Below are 19,767 nucleotides of genomic sequence, written 5' to 3'. Positions count from 1 at the left end.
AGACTGTAAGTGCATTGTGGGCAGGGAATGTGTCTTTTCTATTACTATATTATACTCTCCCAGGTGCTTAATACAGTGTTCTACACACAGTAAGTGCTCAATGAAAACAATTGATTGATTGACAGAGAGTGGGGAGAAACAGAGACAGAGATGGGGGGCGCAGTGGAATTAGATCCAGGCTTTGTGCCTGACATTTGCTTTCTTTTCCAGAAACCCTTTCACCTGCCAGGATGACTCAGACAAACCCCCTGCCCGGGCCTCTGGGGCCATGGAAGGTAGCCGTCATGTTAACGAAGCCTGTGGAGAGTGTCACTGGGCGGGAGCCGGCTGGATCCACAGCTCGGGCCACCGGCTGGGCCAGCTTCATCCTGGGGGGGCGGTGGATGCCCGGAATGACAGGTGCAGGCGGCAGGGCCGCTGGCAGGGGGAAACCAGAAACCCCAGCCCCTGCACTGGGCCATTCCTGCGATGATGCTCTTGGTGCCGGGGCTCACTTCTATGGGGAGGGACAGCATGGCTTACGCATCATAAAAGGGGCTGGGTTTGGGGAGAAGGAAGGAGCAGGGAGTGAAATGATTGAATTGATGACCCTCTGAGATTCACTAGACCATAAGGGGCACCCAGATTTTAACAGGAACCTTGAGATTCAAAGACATTCTAAGCTAATTTATTTCTCCGAAATGGTTCCTCTTCTGGTCTGGTAACTACATTATGGGAGCTTGGAGAGTGATAACATCTCTCCTCCAATGAGAGCATAAAACACTTTCACCATTTTATCATTTATCTTTCCTACAGCCTTTCCCGAGATAGGGGTCGGTTTTCCCTTTCCTGGGGAGGCTCTGAGGCCCAGAAAAGCCATGAGGCTTGCCCAAGTTCACACAGCTTGTTAAGGAATGACAGAACAGGGGCTGGAACACAGATCTTTCAGCAGAGGCCTCCGACACGAAGCGATGCCACCTCTCCTGGGGGCCTCCAGACCCAGAAGGAGCCTGACAGCAGATAGAGCTTCTCTCTCCTCCTGCTTCAGAGCAGAGCACTGGAAAGGAGAGTCGTTCATACACAACCTGTCCTGCTGGATCCAAACTCACAATGAGCCGGGGGGCGGGGGTGTATGTATGCAAGGAGAAGAGGAGGAGGAGGCAGAGCAGCATCCAATAGTAGTAATAATAATAATGATGGTATTTGTTAAGCGCTTACTATGTGCTGAGCACTGTTCTATGCGCTGGGGGGATGCAAGGTAATCAGGTTGTCCCCCGGGGGGCTCACCATCTGAATCCCCATTTTACAGATGAGGTAACTGAGGCACAGAGAAGTTAAGTGACCCAAAGTCACACAGCTGACAAGTGGCGGAGCCAGGATTTGAACCCATGACCTCTGACTCCCAAGCCCGGGCTCTTTCCACGCTGTAATAGCAGCAGCAGGAGTAGTAGCTGTAAGTAGTAGGATTAACAGCAGCAGCAGCAGTAAAACTAGCCGTAGTAGGTTGGGAAGGGAAGTGAGAGGTTATAATAGTCACCTTACTGTCTCCACCATAATTAAGACTACCAAATGGGAAAGATTATTTTGCACCTTGAAGTAAGTTTGAACTCATTTTTGGAACCATCTTCCAAGGTGGGTCTCCATAGTTCAGCAGCTGCAGCAACCTGGTCACATGGATCCCCACTCTGAGAAGGTCGATTCACACCGTTTCCCAGTCTACACTGGAAACACCACTTCCCATTATAAGCCAAGAGGATTAGAACCCTCCTCAAATCTGAACTGTTTCCGCCCCTTGTGGGGCTTTCTACTCTGGCTCTTTCTGCTGCACAGACAGTAAGTGAAATCAGACTGGGGCTCGGTCAGGCCGCCCTCGGTCCCGGCCTCCGATCTCTGGCAGCGCAACCCAGCAGGCGCTGGGTTCTCTTCCAGGTCACCATCTACGACCAAGAGAACTTCCAGGGCAAAAGGATGGAGTTCACGGCCTCCTGTCCCAACGTGACCGAGTGCGGCTTTGACAACATCAGGTCCCTGAAGGTGGAATGTGGAGCGTAAGTAAAGAGCCAGTTGGCTCCCGCTGATGGAGGGGAGAGCCTGGGGCTCCGATTTTTCCCTGCTTTTGTTTTGTACTCTGGAAGCAGCATTGCCTAGTGGAAAGAGCCTGGAGTTGGAAGTCAGAGGATCCGGGTTCTGATCCTGGTTCTGCCACTTACCTGTTGTGTGACTTTGGGTAAGTCACTTAAATTCTCGGTGCCTCAGTTCCCTCATGTGAAGAATGGGGATCCAATACCTGTTCTTCCTCCTACTCAGACTGTGAACTTCATGTGGGACCTGATTATCTTGTGTCTACCCCAATGCTTAGTACAGTAATTGGTACATAATAAGTGCTTAACATATACCATTATCATTATTATTATTAAAGAAGCAAGGCTTCTTGCTGAAGAGCTGATTTTGGAGGCCCCTCCAGCATTCCTCAGACCCTTGGGGGCTCCCCAGGGGGAAGCCTCTCTGCTGGAGGGTAGTGCTTACGTAACCACCACCGGTCTGAGGGAAGTAGCCAGGCTATATTTACCCTGTGGTCTCTGTAGCCCGGCTGGCAAGATTAGGGCACTAGGCACACCATATAAGGGGCAGAGTAATCAGCTCATTGCTGGCAGATCTCAAGTCTGGTCCCTCCCTTAGTTCACCCCACAGGCGATCAGGGATCAGGGCTTACTGCAATGGAGGTGGGGAGGGATCCTTTGCTTGACAACTGGGAGTCCATAATGATGACTGATTCTGGTTGGCAGACCTTATGTCCTGGAGAGAAGGCAAAGAGGTCCCCAACAACACCGGCTTCAGTTAAAATCAGGCCTGGTTTTTTATTCTGAAAACTCCCTCTTCTCACATAAACAAGCCTTGCCACTCACCCCAATCTGGACCAGCTCATCCAGAGGCTGGCAACCCCTCTTCCCCCTGGGGAAGGGCTATGGAGAATCAATCAGTGGTATTTGGTGAGTGCTTATTTGTGCACTGTACTAAGTGCTTGGGAGAGTACAACAGAATGAGCACACACATTCCCTGCCCACAATGGGGAATGAGTCAAAGCAGCCCTCCCTGCTGCTTGCCTGGTGAGTGGGTTGTTTGCAAGCTCAGAGTGAAGTTTTACAGGCCCATGCACCTAGGTCCTTCTCCTCCTCTGTCATTTTGATACCCATTCCCGTCCTCCCTCTCCTATGATCAGACAGAGCAGGTCTGACCTCTGACCCCTGCACAGCCCCCCTAAAATCACGTTGGCCCCCAAATCGTCCTCCATTGCCCTCTTTGGACACTCTACTATAGCTTTTCTGCTCAACGTGTCCCTCCCCTTCCTCTTCTTGCCTTCTGCTCCCAGCTTCCAAGATTAAAAACCGCAGCGGGGAAGGGCATGCTCTTGCCCGGGGTTCTTCACCGACGGTCCTGCTCCTAGTCTGACCACCGGCAAAAGAGGAGAAGAAATGTTCTGGAATTGAATTTGTCCAAGGTTCAAAGGCCAGTGGAAATGGTCCTAACGTGACCTAGGGGAAAGAGTCCGGGCCTGGGAGTCAGAGGTTAAGTGACTTACCTGGTGTTGTTGGGGACACTTCGTCTTCTCTCCAGGACATAAGGTCTGCCAACCAGGATCAGTCATTATTATGGACTCCTGGTCATCATGCAAAGGATCCCTCCCCACCTTCATTGCACCCTCCCCACCTCCCTGATCGCCTGTGGGGTGAACTAATTCCTGCTCTGCCACTTGTCTGCTGTGTGACCTTGGACTAGTCACTTCACTGGGCCTCGGTTCCCTCATCTGCAAAATAGGGGTTCAATACCTGCTCTCAGTCCTAATTAGATTGTGAGCCCCATGTGGGACCTGATTATTTTGTATCTACCCCAGAACTCAGTAGAGTGCTTGACACATAGTAAATAAGCTCTTAACAAAAACTACAATTATTATTATTATCTCTGCTCAGCCTCTTTCAGCTGCCCCCTAGGGCTGAGTCCATCTCCAAGAATCCCCAGCACCCGAAAGTTTCCCCCATTAAAGCTGGGTGATGGTCAGGCCAGGCTGGATTGATGCGCAATAGCCTAGATTTGGAGGACTGAGATGATCCATTTTCCCATTTCCTAAGAGTCTGCCAGACTCTTGATTAAGGGAGAGAATAATGTCACAGATTCTGAAGAATATTGGGTGATGGAAAAGCAGGAGGCAGCTGATTAATTAATTCTGGAATCTGTTAAGCACTTACTCTGTGCCAAGCACCGTACTAAGCCCTGGGGTAGGTACAGGATAATTAGGTTCTGCATTAAGTTCACAGAGTAAATGAAGGTGAGAAAAGGTATTGAATCCCCATTTTGCAGATGAGGGAACTGAGGCACAGAGAAATGACTTGCCCAAGATCACACAGCAGATTAGTGGCAGAGACAGGATTAGAACCCAGGACCTCTGATTCCCAGGTCTGTGCTCTTTCCACTAGGCCATGCTGCTTCCCTATTTAGGCAGCTTGGATAGGGAGCCCTGGGTCAGAAGCAAACTGCCAGTGCCTTAGCAAGATGGCAGGGCAGAGGGGATTTAGTTTGTCTGGCAGCTGGGGAGTTTTAAAACTGAGAGTTATCAGGGGCTTGTTCCCTAGAGAGTAAAATGTACTCTGTGAATAGTGAGTTTTCCTGCTTTTGTTTTTCCACCAAACCGAGAGCACTTAAACCTCCAGAAACTAAAGTTTACAAGTATCAATCAGTCTTAGACTATTGCTGCAAATAATGCTAACTATTTACCAGCCTACTCTTCTCCTGGAAGCCTCGGGTGATATAATGAATGAAATCAGTACCCTCAGTTGCTCATCTGGGGCATACTACTCCTATTCCTACTAATAATAATAATGATGGTATCTATTATGCACTTACTATATGTCAAGCGCTGTTCTAAGCACTGAGGTAGATACAAGCTAAGTGGGTTGGACACAGATCCCCACGCCACGTAGGTCTCACAGTCTTAATCCCCATTTTACAGATGAGGCAACGGAGGCTCAGAGAAGAGAAGTGACTTGCCCAAGGTCACACAAAAGACAAGTGGCCGAGCAGGGATTAGAACCCAGGTCTTTCTAGCTATCAGTCCTGTGCTCTATCCACTAGGCCACGATAAGTATTTGCTTTAGGTGCTTAAGGGGGTGGTTATCAGCATCACCGACTGGACTCTCCACTCAGGCTTCCCGGCCCTCCTCTTCCCCTCTGGGGGGATGGTAGTTCTGGGGTTGAGGACTCTCCTCCCCAAGCTGTTTGGGTTCTGACCCTGGGCCCCTATTGTTGCAGCTGGATTGGTTTTGAACACACAAGCTTCTGCGGGCAGCAGTTTGTCCTGGAGAGAGGGGATTACCCATGCTGGGAAGCTTGGAGCGGGAGCAACGCTTACCACATCGAACGCCTGACCTCCTTCCGTCCCATCTGCTCTGCCGTGAGCCCCGTTGAGCCCATCCTGGATCCTGGGGGATGAGCTGGAGGGGAGGGAGGTTGTGGCAACTGACTGGGCGGAGCGCTGGGGGCAGACAATCACTAGAAATGAGGAGAAGAGAGGGATGAAATTGGGAAATCATTGCTCAAGCACTAGTATAAGTGCAGCTGCTGGGACCTGGAAGAGACTATGGGGAAATGGTGTGGCCTAATGGAAAGAGCACGGGTCCAGGAGTCAGTGGATGTGGGGTCTAATCCCAGCTCTGCCACTTGTCTACTGTGTGACCTGGGGCAAGTCGCATCACTTTTCTGTGCCTCCGTTTCCTCAGCTGTAAAATGGGGATTAAGACTGTGAACCCTAGGTGGGACCGGGACTGTATCCAACCTGATTAACTTGTATCTATCCTAACGCTTAGTACAGTGCCTGGCACATAGTAAGAACCAAAGCCCCTCCGCTTCTCTGAGGTTGAGGGCCTGGGTTGGCTGTGCCACGAAAACTCTTGTGGACTAGAGTGGTCACCTTGAATCTCACTGAGCACAGCTGCCCAGCCACAAAGCAAGACACCCTCCTGGCTCACAATGGACATTTTTCAAGTGGTTCATAAGTCCCCAGAGGTTGTAGGCCATTAATGAAGGAGTCAAGGGAACTAATTTACCAACCAAATTTTCCTTCCATCTTAAGACTGGAAGATCTCAGGAGGCCAATCAAACCTCTCTGTCATTCAATCAAGCAATGGTATTTATTGAGTGCTTGCTGGGTGCATAACACTAAGCACTTGGGAGAGATACAACAGATTTGGCAGGCATTTTCCCTGCCCATTAGGAGCTCACAGTCTCGAATTGCTCCAAATGAGTGCTTCCTTACTCCCCCAAAAAGTCACAGCAGCAACCATCTCCTAGGCCTAATCACCACTGCAGTTAACAAGGTACAGTGGGGGAGGCTGCATTCTAGCCTAAACCCCTCCTGCCGCAACTGCGGCTTGTTTCTCTCAGCCCTTCCTCTCACCGGAGGCTCATTACAGGCAGAGAGAGTGGGACACGGCAACGTGGTTAACTCAAACCCAATTCTCCATTAATGCGGGGGAGCAGGTGGCCAGCAGCTGAGAACACCATGTGGTGATAGGTAAACCCAGCCTGGCTTGGCCAATTAGCTCTCCACCTCACCTCAGATGGCAGGTGAGCTGCTGCAGAAACAGAGCAAGGGAGAATCGAGGGGGCTAGGCTGGTTGCCCTTGGTTTGTAGACGAACTCCAACATCTGTTTAAGGATTGAGGAGAGTGGAGGACTGCAGGAGGGGATAAAGGCAATAAGCCTCTTGTCGTGGTCATTTGTTCATTCAATCATTTACTGAGTGCTTCTGTGTGCAAAGCACTGTATTAAGCACTTGGGAGTGTACAATATACAGATACATTCCCTGCCCACAATGAGTTTACAGTCTGGGGGGAGCCAGATATTAATATGAATAAGTAAATGACATATACATAAGATATATACATAAGTGCTATGGGGCTGGAAGGTGAGTGATGAATAAAGGGAACAATCCAGGTGATGCAGAAGGGAGTGGGAGAAGAGGGAAGGAGGGCTTAGTCTGGGAAGGCCTCTTGGAGAGGTACTTCAAGAACCTCAGTGATACAAGTGTTAAAGGAGGATTTCTGTGCTCATGGGGGTTTAACTCTGTTCCTCGAGTTCAGAACCATAAGGAGTCCAAGATCACCATCTTCGAGAAACAGAACTTCATTGGACGGCAGTGGGAGCTGTGTGATGACTACCCCTCACTGCAGGCCATGGGCTGGCCTAACAATGAAGTGGGCTCCATGAAGATCCAGTGTGGCGCGTGAGTGGAGGGGTCGGGGGGATGGGTTGAGGCTTCCCCCCACACCACCCTCTGCTTCCACATGCTCTGGTGCAGACCTTGTTTCCCAAGACAGAGATTTAGGGGTGGGGTACCATATCCCTGTGATCCTTCTACATAGGGTACCATTATAAGTCAATCTCCCCCAGGACAGAGTTGACAGTGTGCAAAGACATTTTAGCTGCTCTTTCTACAGACTCAGTGATTAAGTGGTCAGGCATTTTGGATATGGGGGTGTGAGTTTTAAGTGTCTTTTCCCCAAAATACTTTATTTTGAGTGAAGAGCTAAAGTAGATCAGACTCTTGACCTGAGGTCTTCTGGCAGGCTTTAGGCTTCGCAAACACCCGTGAAGAACATTCCAGCTTCATGAAGCTTGGGTTGGGGGATACCCCTCTAACCTCACTGTTCGGCTTTTCTAGTTGGGTTTGTTACCAGTATCCCGGGTATCGTGGCTACCAATATATCTTGGAGTGTGACCATCACGGAGGCGACTACAAACACTGGAGAGAGTGGGGTTCTCACGCCCAGACTTTCCAGATTCAGTCCATGCGTCGGATTCAACAGTAGAACTCCACTGCAACCCATCTGGCGGCTGTCAGACGCAGGATGGTGCTGATGACGGGACTTAAGATAAGAAATACATTATGATAGTTTGGTGTTGAGGCTGTTCATGGACCAGAAATTTTTCAACTGGAAACAGCTGCTAAAGTTGCCAATAAATATTAGAAGGAACACAAAATGCTTCTAAGATGAGTAAACTAAATTGCTGGGCAGGGGTGGGGTGAGCAGTGAGTGGGAGCCTGACTGTAAATCAACCATTGGTATTTGAGTGCTTACTCTGTGCTGAGCACTGTACTAATTGTCCTTGGGAGAGGACAATAAAGTAGAAACAAAGCCTGCCCTCTAGGAGCTTACAATTTGATAAGGGAGACAGGCATTAAAATAAAAGACAGATAGAGGAGGGAACCAAATATAAGGATGTATGCATACGTGCCATGGGCCCCTAAGCCCACTTGTTTGGTCCTGCTGCCTCCAGAGCCAGAGGAAGTTATTCATTAGCAAGTGAGATTAATGCCTCATAGACTGCATTTGTCTATACTGTCAAAGTGGGTTATTCATTAGCATGGGGAAGTACTCTGAACACCACTAAAGGTTAAACCAGTACAGATTGCAAGGAAGGTAGAGTTAACTGCAGCCTAGGCCAACCAAACTTGCTCCCCCATCCTAGAGCAGAATATTAGTAGATTCCCTCAGCCCTTCAATTCCCAACAGCCATAAATTCAACCACACTGTTCCTTCAACCAACAATTCTGATTATTAACTGTTGTGCTAGGCAGCAAAATCACACATCAGGACACATCTGTGGCCACCATACTGTTAGGCTTAGCTATATGCTCTGACACTAATAGGGCTACCTAAGGGTTATAGCCAAGACAGAATCAGTAATCCATATTGACATTTATTTATAAATGCCAGGTGGGCCAGCATATAAAGGATTGCAACCAGAGTTTTCTTCAAAATGGGATTTTGGAACACAGCTAAGAACCCAAAAGATGATGCTAAATAGAAGACACAAACACCTCAGAAACTTTAAAATTTTTATTCAACAATTTACAGCACTTGTTTCTTAATTTCTTTGATCTACAAATTTCTCAAGTTTTTTTCTGATAAAATAAGTAAATCTGGGTATAGTTGCAGAGCTGTTGGTTCAGCACAGTAAGTGAAATTCAGATAACTTTTTTCTCTTAAACACTGTGTAAGTGTGACATAAGACATCGATAAAGAAAGACTATGTCATGGAACTGACATCTTCTCCCCTTAAAAATCCATGACATCAACCTTTATCAGACACAGCTAGTAAGCATTTGGCTAAAAGATTAATCTCTGGTCACTGCTCTCCTCTGGAAAATGTTTTAACATTTCAAATGGGGTGGGGTGGTGGTGGATGGGTAGACATATGTGAACCTGTTAAGTGATTTGGTGATGAGGAAAGGCAAGACAAGAAACAAAAAACCTTTTAAACATTGAAGGTTGTCGCATACCATTATCACACTAACAACCAAGTGAATTTTCCTTTCCCCAGATGAAGAGGTAATTCAGCTCCTAAATAGGTAAATCACCCAAATTGCAGTGATCCTTAAGTCCCCAGGAGGCTGAATAAAATGAGAACTGCTGACAGATGCCGAAGAGAAGGCTGTATCCAAACAAGATATCGCCTACTAAACTCCTGCCCTTCCGCCTCTTAAGGCCATGCGTACAAGCCCACCTCAAGTTTGCAGGAGCCAGTTTATTTTTCCACGGCCATTACAGAAGGCTTCTTTTGGGTGTACGTGTGTGTGCTCTTAAACACACTAAGAGCCTTCAGAAAGTTCCGAGGCTCCCGAAGGCGTGTAAAATACACATGTGATGGCAGAGAAACAGCCCTCTTCTGTACACAGGAAAAGCTGTAAAAATAATAAGGATTTCTGCTGCACCTAAGATCATAGGAAAAAAGCGGTTAGTGATACCGACTGCCCAAAATAACCTGCTCTCCTACATGAAGGCCTCGGCTAGTTACACAACAGTCTCCTAAGGATGGTTTAACCAAACCAGTTTAGCACATTGACACGTTTTAAGCACACACAAAAAACTAAAGCTATTTAGTACATGCACTTTGCAGCAATTAGACCAGCTGAGCCCGTACTCCAACTTGCTATAAAAGGACTGTTTTGTTAGGGGATGAATTTCCCCTAACCAGTGTGTGCTCTGTCTGCACACATGTCAAGTTTTAGGGGGAGTGGGTTCAGCAACTGAACTAGTTTCAGGTCCTTCACCTCTAGTCGGACTCTCAACTAGAAGTGGCTGAAGAGGATGGAAAGGTCTAACTGCTCCCCCCTTTAAACCGATCTAATTTCTACCCCAACATCAGAAGCATTAAGCCGGCTCAAAGGCCCCACCTAGACAGTGTTCATTTCAACTCCTCCAGCTTTTTTAGAAAGACTCTTGCCCATTTGGAAGAAGCAACAGCATCAATCAGTGGTATTTAATCAATGGTATTTTTTTTTTAATCAACAGCATCCAGGGAGTTTAGAAAATTGATAATCTCCCCTATAAAGAAGCCCTTTCGGACCCAAGTTAAGTGTTTTGTTTTATGCCTAAAGCTACCGGAAGGATCAGTTTTCCTGCTTCTCAAGTTCCCACTGCCGGAGTCTTTAGCCATATCCTCAGAGTTGGTAAAAGCTCGTGACAGCACAGGATAGCAAAAAAAAAAAGAAAAAAAGGGGGGGATGTGGGCAGATAAGTCACTTGTGGCAATGAGACACAAATTAAACTTAAGACATGTGCATAGCTTTATTCATCTGCTTAAAACTAATCTTTTCACGGAGCTTCGGCAAAAACCCGAGTGTGCAAAATGCATTTCTAAAAGTAACGCAAGCAAAGCTTTCACATTGACATTCGCAGAAATACAGAGTCTAAGAAGTCACACATTAGGGAGAGGGATATGTAATGAAAAAAACAAGAATTGCACAGTTCACTATTTTGAGACAATGGTCGCAGACAAAAAGCATTTTTCTTTATTTTTATGATCAAGGTGCTTTTTTTAATTTTAAATTTTTTTTTTTAACAAAATAAAGAAAAACCTGGAGAGCTGCACCTGTGTAACGGCTCATACAGAAAACCTGAATTCTAGAGTAAAATTGGCTCCGAAACTCCCATGGTTTTATAGACAAAGCTTTTTATAACACCTTTTGTTAACAGGGAGGACAGTAAGTTGGATCTTTTTTTCCGCAAACTAAAATAGGTCACATTACTTAATAAAGATACCATATCCTGGGAAGGGAATTGGGTGGGGGAGTCTTAGAATCATTAGGGACAGCCACTAACGTGTAAAGAAAAGAATACAAATTATTGCCCCAGTCCTTAAGCAGGTCCAGATTGGAATGGGATCTTCAATCAACCTAAAGAATCTACCCTCCCTGCACCTCCCCTCCAGGACCACTACCACATACACTGAAAAGAATCATCCAGCACAGAGCTCCAACCCTGCTAAGTGATCTTTCCAACAGGTTTGTTTTTGTCTAAGATTACCCATGCAAGGCATATTGACATAAAAACAGAAAAGTGGCTAAAAATAAAGAAAATATGCTGAATAAAGGAAGCTGTTAGCTCTGCAATATTTCCATACCATATGCAAGGGCTTTAACCATTCTCCAAAAACATCTGACCAGATTGCTCTGGGCCATGTGTTCTATCCTTACTGGGGCAGGGAGTGTAGCTATTTCCCCGCCCAGTAGGTCTTAATTTAAGTTTCATTAAATTTTCTCTTCACTCCTTTCTAGGCTCAAGAAACGTTCTTGCCCCTCGCCAACTCCCACTGAAAGTCTTCAGAGGTTTTGGCAGGCACACATTTAGTTAGAAGCAAGATGCAAGCAGTCTAGACAAGCACCGCCAAAGCATGCCAGAATGTGCTGATTCTAAGACACTAATGCTGTTGGATAGAAGGGGCTCCTCCTGGGGCTTTCCTTTATCTCAGATCCATGCTCTGACTCCCCATCTCTTTTGCTGACATTGCTCAATTATGGAGGGATGCAGAGATGGAGACCAATCTTTGTCTGATGCTACTGGGTCAATTTCCAGACTTATCTCAATAGGCAACTAAAAACAGCAAGGGTGGTGACGGTTGTTTTGCGGGGGCGGGGGGCGATCTGATGGGCTAGAGGACTGGTTACATGGTTTCCTTTTTTTATGCCCAATCCATCTGAATTCTTATTTGATTGCAAAAAGCTAAGTTTTTTAAAGTCTTTGCTTTCCTATGACGGGCACGCCAAAATCCTACTTCTTTTGCTCTTTAGAACTATCTTTATCCATCTTCCTTTCCCTAGGCAAATTGACGGAAGAATAGGATTCAGTTACAGACTTGGGGAATTTGTTTGCAGTGGTGATTTTAAGCACAGTTTGCATTTCTTTGTTGAAAAGTGGTCCTTTCATCCCCCTCCTCCAGGATACAGTAACAATTTCTATTCACTCTTACAGTTAGTGGCTGTACTCCGGGAAAGGGGTTAAAGCAACCGATAAAAGTACTACGGTAATATGGTCATGTAAAAAGTGCATCACAGTCTTGATTTTCAGTTACTCATAGCAGCAGTAGCATCAATCCAAGACATGAACATTTTGTAGTTTCATTCTTATATGCAGCAATGCTTAATGAAATGTCAAGGTCACAAGCGGATGCTTCTCCAAACGGATAAGAAAAAAAATTCGACTTAAATGACAGGGGGCAACTAAAGAGACACACTATTTACATATTAAAACAACTGAACCAGTCTTGTTAAAATACTGAATCTTTACAACACCTATGGGGGAAAAAATGTATTTTAAGAATAAAGCAGAAATTCCTAAGCAGTATCCGTTTTTTGGAACCCCTTATTTAGCACCTGAGGAAAGACTTGTATGGAAAGCTAGCAGGAAACTGCAAGTTCTACACTAGTTAGTTAAGAGTTCGTAGGCTTGCAGAGTACAATGTTCATACCACAGAAAGAGGCGAAATGAAACCGACTAAAACTTTCTTTAAAATGCAACTGTACTTGTTAATAAGGCTATAGAAAAGGTATACTGCAATGTTACAAAATGGCTTTAGAGCTCAGGACACAGGTGAAGCTTTCCGATTAAGAGTAAAGGGGAAAACACACATCCCAGCACACGTGGGGTTGACATACTTTACAAGGCCTTCCATCACTTAATGCTCCCAAAATGCATGACTAATTGTTACGCTCGCATCCCTAGATACCCACATAACCACACACTCCTCCCCACCCTCTGGCACCCAACTGCTCTCCAACAGAAAAGTGTTTAAGGATGTCAAACAGGCTAAAAAGGGGCAGCGTTACCCTGGTGGCAAAAGACATTGTGCAAATTGTAATTAAGCTCAGTAATGCAGTGCAACTGAAAGGAGCCATGTGACTTTCCCAGTCTTTGTATCAGTCCAGGTTCATGGTGGGTCTGATGCACTTAACCAGAGGGTACAAACTTTTGACTCTAGGGTAATAATGTGACTTATCCTAAAACCCCTGGCTGAATGGGTCACCTTGGCTTCAGAGGGGTCATTCCAACATGTGCTTCTGAGAACTTTTAGCAGCTTTAAACCACTTTGCTCCCCCGCCCACCTCACTTGTCTTGTAAACAGCCCTTCAAAAATTACAAGAAATTAAATATGCAGGAGGGGGAAAAAAATGAAAAAAACCTAGGGTGAATCCTGAAAGCCCCAGCCCTGTACAAATTCACTGGTGCAGCACTCAGCCAGATGTAGTCTCTCTCTCTCTCACACACACACACACACACACACACAACCACTTACTGGCCACACACCCTGTCCTGCAACAGCCATGTTTGAAACAGTTCTGTCTGAATTCGGGGAATCAAGGCTTCTACTGCTAACGGCTACCAACTATTTACAAGGCAGGTTCCTAAATGGTAGCCACAGTCACAGCTTGTGGAAAGCAGCCATCTAATTCCCCTCTCCACACATACACAGGCTCGAGGACTCCCTCCTCACAGAGCTGACGGGACAGCTACAGGGGGACACTCTCTCCAGATTGCAACACAGGGTCATGCAGCGCACATTATTTGCAATTTTACACAAAATGTCTTTTCTGCACTAAAATTAAAAATTCACAGCAATTGTAAAAAGGCAAAAAGGCAGAGCACTGGATGGGTGGTTTAAAATGGGTTCATTGTCTGCCCTGGGTGACCATTTCCTGAAGGAGCATATACCTCCTTGTGGAAAGCTACACAGGTTACTCTCAGGGACTTCATTGAGATTTCTGGTGTTCCTCTCACCCCCAACCAGGACTGTGATGACTGACAGCTTTTTTTTCACCACCGAAGTTTTCAGATTTTCCATGATTGGTGACTGGCTGAATAGATGTTTCAGAGAGATAGGTAAGCTCTGAAACACCAGAGATTGGAGAAGAGAGCCCATTAGCCAGTTTGGGGTTTTGTGGGTTTTTTTTAAATAGACAACAACACACTCAAAGCAGAACTCCTGATTATTGGATGTTCTTCCCCAGGGAGGGGAAAAAAATTAGTCTGCCAGATGAGCTACTTCATAACCCTAAAGTGAAGCCAGTCACTTTGCTGGGGTGACGGAGGGAAGATGAGAGAAGCTGGATGAGTAACTTCAGTTCAGCAAAACAAGGGTGGGAGGGAAGAAAGAAAGAGGATACACACACCCCATCTCTTTTAGGGGAAAAGAAAAATGACTTAACACCTACAGGAATTTTTAAAAAATGGAGAGGAAAAGTGGCATGTGAAGCAGGAACCTACGATCAAAGTACAGATTTCAAAAGAAATCTTCACCCTCAATTAGTATCTTCATAGCTATTTAAAAAAATAGGTCACGGTTTCATTCTTAGTGCCATTTTTCAAATACTACTCTTTTTTAGGATCAAAAACCACCTGACTATGTAATGAAAACAAATGGCACAAAATAAATATACGTTCTTTCTCTGAATACCAATAACATTTTTGAGCACACATTCATCCCCCCTTTTCGATTCTATCTCCCCCCCATCATACACACACGCGCACATTTACACAAACACACCATTTTCAGTCCTTAGAATGGAGGGATAGCACCATGCATCCCTTCTAGACTGTATTTGGTTTATGCTACAGTACTAATACTCTGAGTTGAAGGAAAAAAGTCATTGTATGCAACAGTAACACATTAGCATTATTTCAGTGTACTAAATTAATTACGGTTGAATTTAAACTTTCAGAAGATTACACAAAAATCATCAGAAGACAGATTAACTCTTAAGATTTTCTTTTAATAAGTGCTCTGGAAAGAATTGTGTGTGGACTTAAGGAGAAAGACTGTAGACAAGAAGAGAGTTTTAAGTGTTACTGAACAGCACAAAGGAAGTTTATCCCATGGTCCTGCTTGTCCCCAGGCAATAAAGTCCCAAAACCCTGATACCCAGAAATACTGCTTCTATTAAAAACTGGGAAGACCAAGGCTCCCAGAAAGAGAGGCCTTAACTGCACAGTTCTATGATTCAACCAACAGAATTTTCCAAGTGGGGAAGTCAGAAGGAAATGTTTGCTCTAGAAATGGGACCTAAAAACTCAAGATGTGGAGAAAGAAGCATCCCTACCTTTATCCCCGCCAAACCCCAAAGCAGACAGAGCTAAGAGACGGGGGTCAGGTGGGAACCGAGACTGTACACTCGTTAGCTCATTATGGACAGGGAACGTGTCTGCTATCTGTTATATTGTATTCTCCCAAGCGCTTAGTACAGTGCTCTGCACATAGCAAGCACTCAATAAATACCAATGATTGACTGACTTTAAAACATGATTTTGTCTTTCGTAATTTGTTTCAGAAATTTGAAGGTTCCCTAAGCAGAATTTCCACAGTGAGTTTCACTGCTAAAGTCTGAGGGCCAGATTCTTTTTTTAAATTTTTTTTCATTTTTTGCTCTCACTCTGCTCCTGCGCCAAACCCCCGCAAAATGGTTTGGTGGGGGGGGAAACCATGCGCTAGGGCAGCTTTATATCCTAAACAAGCAAAAATGACAAAGATTTGGAATCAGGCCCTAAAATGGCAAGTGGTTGGTAACAAGGCAACAGGACACATAGCAGAACTTTAAAACCAGTAAAACAAACTGGAGACTTTTCTATCAGCCTTATAATTTTTGATTATTTTTATTTAAAAAATGTATTTAAAAAACACAGACACAGATTTTTTTTTTCACCTCAGTATTAGTTTCATTTTCCAGTTTGTTCAACGCTTTAAAGCTCGAGGATGCCTCTCCTCTTAATTGTATAAGAGGTTGAAGCATCCTAGCTTTTGGCAAGCAGGCAAGAGACTCAAAAGGATTCAAATATAACACCGGCAGACTGGATGTTTGGGGAGGTGGGAAGGGGCATATCTGTAAACATATTATACATTTGAAAATTACAATATTTGTAAAAGTGATACAGATTACAGGTGAAATGAAACTATCCTGGAACTCGCCAAACACAAGTATTTGAACCTGGACTGATACAATAAGTTTTTATATATATATATATATATATATGTATAAAAAAGCTTGTTACATAAAATGGAGTTGGCAATCTTTGTTCATTCTTTTCAAAACTAAGGGTTGAAACCAGCTTACTTAAAAAGGTATTTAGTTTCTTTATCCTACTTTGAATAAGACAGTTTTCTTCCAAAACCACCTTAAGGAAAGTCTTAATGATGAACTGAAACAAGACAACCCATGCACTTAAAAAAACAAACTGGGATATATCTAAGCAAAGAGGGTCAGCCCAAATAAGTTACTTTCTTCCCTAATGCCCTATAGGATACAGTCAAATTTTTTCAGAACTGTCAGTCTAAATGCCCCTATACGTTAACCCTTGACACACATTTCAAATTTCCAATATGATTGGTGGCCAGGACGGGGCCTTTCTCCACCACATGAACGCTTCAAATTTTCATTCCTAAAACCCCCATTTTGCTTTTGTAATAAAATATACTTTAATAGAGATATAACTAGAAGCAAAGTAGCTGAGAAGTACACCAAATGCAGTAAAATATAAAAGGGTGCCTTCCACAGGTGGATCTCACTTCCTCCCCACTGGCTGGGAGGGAACATGGAAGCTAAGGCTCCCATAGGCCTTTTCTCTGTAATGATTTCTAAGAGGGGAAAAAAAAACCAAAACCTCAAAAGGTGAGGGTGGAGGAGAGTTAGGAAGGAACGTAAATGTTTCTCTTCAGATTTTCAAGGAAAACAAGAAAGAAAAACAGCACATTTAGTGTTAGTGACAGGCTGAGCAAATCTGGACCACCTCCAATTGAGAAAGCGGGGGGTAATTCTTTTTTTGCTCCCAGTTATACAAGGACATAAAAGTGTGGGAAACAGCATGGTTTGCTGTATTAGATACCTAAACCGATTGCTTGTTCTGCACCTTGTCTTTAAAAATGACACTCGTAAATGAAATCTTCAGTTTTGAGTGTCTAATGAGTAACCGAAGCCAAGTCAATCTCTAACGCCACCAATTCAGAATTGTAGAATTATAATTTCCTCCCCACCCCCCACCCCATTTCCCACTTTACCTCCCACCTCCCCCAATACCTCCCCCTCCCCACCTTCCCAAAAGGAAAATTTTCCCCAGCACCCAGGTAGGCTGCTTTACTCCTGGCAAGACATGCGAATCATATTCTCCGGAAAAGGCAACCTTGCAAACTTCAAGGCGTTTATCCAGCATTCTCACAGGGTTTCAAAAAAAAAAAAAAAAAAAAAACCCCAACAAAAACAAAAAGAAAAAAAAAGGGAGGGGAGATGTTGAATCAAATCGTCCGGGGTTCCCTGTGATTAGTGTAGCGCTGCAGTCACAGAACAAGAAACAGGGACCTTGTAAGTGGAACTGCCTCTCCAGTGGGTCGTTTGTTGCCCAAGTTGACGACAGCAAGAATTTCAGAACCACACTTGTGAATTGAGTCTGCATTCGTTAATCACTTGCATTCACTCTTTGAAACAAAAACAAAAACTAAAACAAAAAGGGGGGGGGGAAAAATCTACTCAGTACCGGAGATTAAATAACCATGTGTAGTCTCTTGAAATATATTTTCTGATTCCTTAAGAAGTCTAATTACTTTCAGTTGCCTTTTTTATTTTAAATAACTATATATATATATTTATATATATATATTTGTATATATTATCCTGTGATTCTACTTATGGTTCCTCTGCGGCATTGAAGATCTAGAAGGAGCATAAAAGCCTCGTGTCCCTCTTGAACTGCTTTAGGCTGAAGAAAGGTTATGAACAGGCAATCTGTCCTGCTACCTTCATTGATCAGGACTATCCATGGCTTCATCATAAGTGATTATCCTTTTTGGATCTGGAGAGGAGAGGGGGAAGGAAAAAAAAAAGTCAGAGTAAAGCTTAACATGCCAACGGTAAATGAGACAATTCTCTGCTTCTGAATCCCTCTACCTCAGGAGCTGGAGCCTCATCCGCCACAACAGAAAGAACACTTAGCTGCTTGTTACCAAAATTTTCCTCTTTCTCACGAAAACTGCCACAATTTAAAAGGCAGTTTCCTCTTTGCACTGACATGTCACTGATCTACTTCCTCCACACAAAAGAGGCGTTGCAATGTTTCAATGGACTCCCAGCAACCGCACCTCTAGCCAGTGTATTCATGAGCCTAATTGACTCCATGCAGATCAGTGCTTGCTCCCACATTAGCCTCAATACGGGACTGTAGCAAATAAAGGGCACTTGGCATTCACACTGCAAGTTAAACTTCATTGTCACCAATCTGGGAAAACTTGGAAGTGGTTATTTGGATGGGACCTGGCACCCGAGATTCCAGATGTTGGTGGGGGCGGGAGGGGAGGAGTTCTTGGCAGATGTACCAAATTCATTCTAAAAAATCTTTTTTCATGTTTCCCTTGAAAACTGAGACTACTGACTTGATTCCCAACTTCCTTTGCCTTGAATCATGACATTACATGGCAATGCAATACAAAAATGTCAGCATGTTTAATAAACACACAGCACTGATATGGCCTTTATGGCAGCAAAGGCTTTTGAGCGCTTCTACTATGGACTGGATAAAACTAAGCCAAGCTACTACCCTGATAAACATTAAGCCCTCTTGAAGGTGAATTCACATTTTTAGGCTGTTTCTTCTTTCTGTACAGTGCTTAAAAACCAAATGGGGGCATTGCAACCCTGTTTGATAAACCCAAGTTTATTCAACTTTTGCTGCCCTCTTTGAATGCTGCATTACATTTAGGTTAAAAAAAATATTTGAAAGTATAGCCATGAACTGAAGCAAAGTATCATTTCAGTGCCACAGGCAAAATGAAAGAATATCTTGATCTCTCTCCTATAAGTATCTGGGATATATTAAGCAGAGAGATTCAAGTGCAGATACCTTACTGAAATGGATAAGAAATATGATGTTGTTAGATACAAATTAATGGGAATCTGGCCACGAACTGAAAAAGAACAGGGAAGACTGCAACCTCAAAACATCCAGAAATCCAAACTAGTACTCAAACAGTCCCATTGTTGGGAAGACCCCCAAGTCCCCTTGAGAAATCTTAAGAGAACATCTGAAGGTTTAAATGCCAAGCTTGATGCTGACAGAATATCTCCCAACAACCAGCTAGCATGAAGACTCTGATCTTTACCCAACATTAAGTTAATATCTACATATGGCATGAAAACACTACACCTTTCCAGAGAAAGAACTACAGGTAGTTTTCAGAGTCCCTAAACTAGGGAAGGGGTAACTAATTGTGCTAAGCCTGATCCAGCCAGAGTGGCATTTTTCAACTTTGACAACTTTCAGTCTAGGAGTTCTAGAATCTAATACATCCACACATCTGTAGCTCTCTCAACTCTGCACCAAGGGGCATGAGACCCTGAAGATAAAATCTATTATTACTCTGACTAACCCGAAGGGCAGTATAGGATCCAGGACAAATGACCTGGTGCAGGACCCTATG

General features: G+C 44.5%; 2 protein-coding genes across 3 annotated transcripts in view; one reads left to right on the top strand and one right to left on the bottom strand.

The window, feature by feature from the left end:
* The first annotated feature begins 213 nt into the window (after positions 1-213).
* Positions 214-7,963, top strand: CRYBA1 (crystallin beta A1). The gene is made up of 5 exons (XM_029082695.2): positions 214-275; positions 1,909-2,027; positions 5,284-5,425; positions 7,113-7,255; positions 7,694-7,963. Exons 1-5 carry the CDS (start codon positions 231-233, stop codon positions 7,839-7,841), a joined length of 597 nt encoding a protein of 198 aa, XP_028938528.1. The 5' UTR covers positions 214-230; the 3' UTR covers positions 7,842-7,963.
* Positions 7,964-8,857: 894 nt separating this feature from the next.
* NUFIP2 (nuclear FMR1 interacting protein 2) overlaps positions 8,858-19,767 on the bottom strand; it is a 30,331-nt gene continuing 19,421 nt past the window's right edge. The window contains exons 4-5 of one of the 2 annotated variants that reach the window (XM_029082693.2): positions 18,092-18,146; positions 8,858-9,748 (exon numbers count right to left, since the gene is read on the bottom strand). In XM_029082693.2, coding sequence (XP_028938526.1) covers positions 18,094-18,146 — 53 coding nt within the window. In that variant the 3' untranslated portion in view covers positions 8,858-9,748; positions 18,092-18,093. Of the gene's footprint in view, positions 9,749-17,552; positions 18,147-19,767 lie in introns of those variants that run through there. The other variant, XM_001510405.5, reaches the window with a different exon arrangement.

The sequence above is a fragment of the Ornithorhynchus anatinus genome, chromosome 17, assembly GCF_004115215.2.
Source record: "Ornithorhynchus anatinus isolate Pmale09 chromosome 17, mOrnAna1.pri.v4, whole genome shotgun sequence".
NCBI lineage: Eukaryota > Metazoa > Chordata > Mammalia > Monotremata > Ornithorhynchidae > Ornithorhynchus > Ornithorhynchus anatinus.
This window is presented reverse-complemented; position numbering and strand designations above follow the sequence as displayed.

What these genes read in the sequence shown, in the direction of transcription:
- CRYBA1 (XM_029082695.2), top strand. Translation starts at nt 231, where the DNA reads ATGACTCAGACAAACCCCCTGCCCGGGCCTCTGGGGCCATGGAAG. An exon ending in CTGAAGGTGGAATGTGGAGC is followed by an intron (nt 2,028 to 5,283) that starts GTAAGTAAAGAG and finishes CTATTGTTGCAG; the next exon opens with CTGGATTGGTTTTGAACACA. An exon ending in TCCGTCCCATCTGCTCTGCC is followed by an intron (nt 5,426 to 7,112) that starts GTGAGCCCCGTT and finishes CCTCGAGTTCAG; the next exon opens with AACCATAAGGAGTCCAAGAT.